This window comes from Eremomyces bilateralis (genome assembly GCF_010015585.1).
Source record: "Eremomyces bilateralis CBS 781.70 unplaced genomic scaffold P152scaffold_63, whole genome shotgun sequence".
Classification (NCBI taxonomy): domain Eukaryota; kingdom Fungi; phylum Ascomycota; class Dothideomycetes; order Eremomycetales; family Eremomycetaceae; genus Eremomyces; species Eremomyces bilateralis.
Genome location: NW_022985129.1, coordinates 7,946 through 10,411, shown reverse-complemented (window position 1 = coordinate 10,411; position 2,466 = coordinate 7,946). Strand labels below are relative to the sequence as shown.

The following is a 2,466-nucleotide window of genomic DNA, read 5'->3' as shown; positions in this document are numbered from 1 at the left end:
ATAACGGCCGCTCCGTGAAGATCCGGTTCGCGATTCTCATCAAAAACTGGCGTGTTTGGTTCTCACTACCGTTGCCCGTTATCGGGCCATCCGTTGCGCCCTCCTGCCGCTCCGCCGTCGCACCGTTATGAGCCGAGATGAGTTCTGCCGCTGCGGCCACCCGTTTTGACACCGGATCCTCGACTTTGGTTGCATAGTTCGTCAGGTAAAAGACGAGAGCCATGGTCTTATACTGCGTTCCGATGAACGAAATGTCATGGTTATGACGCAGCCCTACCGCGATCGCCTTATTCCATCGATTCACCATGCTATGCGTCCGCCGAATCTGCAACACTCCCTCCTCGGTAAACGCCGTCCTCTCTACCAATTTCCACGGCGCCTTAAACCGGCACAGGTCCTGATTCCTTCGTGTTTGCCCGTTAATAGAGTACTTTACACACGTCGGGCTATGGGTATGGATCTGCGTAGCCCCAGCGCAGAGGTTGGCCTCCTCTTCAAACGCGGCGGCGAATTGCTCGCGATTAGCTAGCAATGGCGATATGTCCGACGTTACGGACCGTTCCGCCCGAACGGCGGAAAATGCCTCGTAATCGAGATCCTACATCGTTTAGCCTTACTTTCGACTACCGTTGCTTTATATGGTTACGATAGGGCGGATATACCTCGGTAAATACGCTATCTACATACTGGGCAACCCGCTCCCGATATGCCTCCCGATCCTCTTTATTATCGTCTTACGAAATAGAACTCAGCTGCATATTTCCCTGAAGCCAGAGGAGTCCGTGGACATGTAGTGACCCGCGCTCGTTAGTCTCTACGGCTCCGAAGTATCGATTAATCCGCCCGAATACCGAGTCCTCCCCTATCTTTACGTAGTGCTTAAAGAATAGGGAAATCTCCCGGTAGAAGAAGATTGCCGAACTGAGCGGGTCCGAGATCGCCAGCCGTGCTCGCTTGTACGCTAGATCTAGACTCGTTAAGAAGGCTTTAGCCACCTCTGGATCCCGGGTCCGATACGCAGCAAGCCGGAGCTTGATCGGATTGGTTATATCGTTCGGATTCAGCGTGAACCAGATTGCCGGAATACCATCCCGAATAATGAGGGACTGGATCTTGCGCCGCATGCTTAAACGACTCTCCCTCGACATCGGCTGGCGATATCCATACAGCGATAGGCTCCTTAAGAGCCTATTAACGTCCTCGTCGCTCGTCGTTCGCGAGACCTCTAATTCGCCCTTAGCACGCTCTAGCCGCTCCGCGTTTAGCGAACGTACGATGCGCTCGACTGCGGGGAAATCTTTCCTTGCGACACTCGCCATACTGGCACGGCGATTCCTTGACCGGACGCCTACATTAAAAACAAGAAAGGGAAAGATGTGGTATAACGCGAATCGACCACCGTGACGCTAGAGGACTAGTTTAGCCTACGTCTCGAGGCTCATGTTCCGTGATGTAATAAGGCCCCTCAGCCGATCAGCCGCTTCGATGCCTACGTCCCTCGCCCTAGCGACGTCCTGGATGCTCTTATCCGCCTGAAGTGGGCCCCCACGACCGAGAGGGAACAGCGTTGGGAACGTCTTTGCGAAAAACCGTGCATCGAACGGATCGGCAAAGTCCTCGCCCCGGTTTACCACGATATACGGCTCGGCACCGTTCTAACGCCGCACCTCTGCCGTCCCACCCCGTCGTTTATTGCCCGGATCCTGTTGGCCTAGTGTGTCACGAACGTACTATAACTTCTCCCCGTTCGCGATATCCGGTCCCTTATCTAGTGCGAATATGCCAGATGAACTGGTTTCATAAACGGGGACTGCAGCATCGCCAAGGACCCTATCCCTATCCCTATCGGTAGTATCGCCCTGTTCCATTTCTTCTGTTACCTCCTGGCTAGTCTCGATATCGTCCCCCTGACCTAACGTAGCCAGCACTTCTCGAATATCTACTGCTTCTCCCTCGTCTAGGCCACGCTCCGTAGACGGGACTACCTGCCCGGTTCGTGCCTTCTCCTGCGCCGACGGCTCGTCCCGTCTTAACCGCTCATATACTCGAGATGGTACCCCGTGTAAGGGCGCATCCCAGCTGTCCAATTCCGCCACGTCGATCTCGATGTGCCTATATAGCGGATTATACCGCTTTAGCCACACCAGTGCTTTCTCTACCACCCGACGCCGGACCGATAGAAGGACCGATAGATCGCTTGGTACTGGCTTCTCCGACCCCTGCCAGGACACATGAATCTCGTCGACTACCTTCAGGAGCGGATGCGGGAGGACGTTGGCCACCAGCTCCTGCACGTTATTTGGGAAGACGGTGATATGCCCTTTGACATGCCTTCCATACCTCACTCCTTGCCTCGGACCATTAGGGATACTATACTGGGCGATGAAGCCGTAGCACGAATTCAGCGCGATAAGCTTCTCCTCGATCGGCGTCAGATCCTTCAATTCACCGGGGAACATATGCTCG

At 54.5% G+C, this 2,466-nt stretch overlaps 2 protein-coding genes across 2 annotated transcripts; both read right to left on the bottom strand.

Moving 5' to 3' along the window:
• On the bottom strand, positions 1-1,319 carry P152DRAFT_485913 (uncharacterized protein; the record flags this gene model as incomplete). The annotated part of the gene is made up of 2 exons (XM_033682076.1): positions 1-598; positions 873-1,319. Coding segments are annotated over 2 exons (1,045 nt in total), but the record flags the coding sequence as incomplete, so codon positions are not given.
• Positions 1,320-1,730: 411 nt separating this feature from the next.
• On the bottom strand, positions 1,731-2,459 carry P152DRAFT_477822 (uncharacterized protein; the record flags this gene model as incomplete). Its single annotated transcript, XM_033681614.1, has 1 exon — positions 1,731-2,459. One exon carries the CDS (start codon positions 2,457-2,459, stop codon positions 1,731-1,733), a length of 729 nt encoding a protein of 242 aa, XP_033529488.1.
• Between the last annotated feature and the right edge of the window lie 7 nt (positions 2,460-2,466).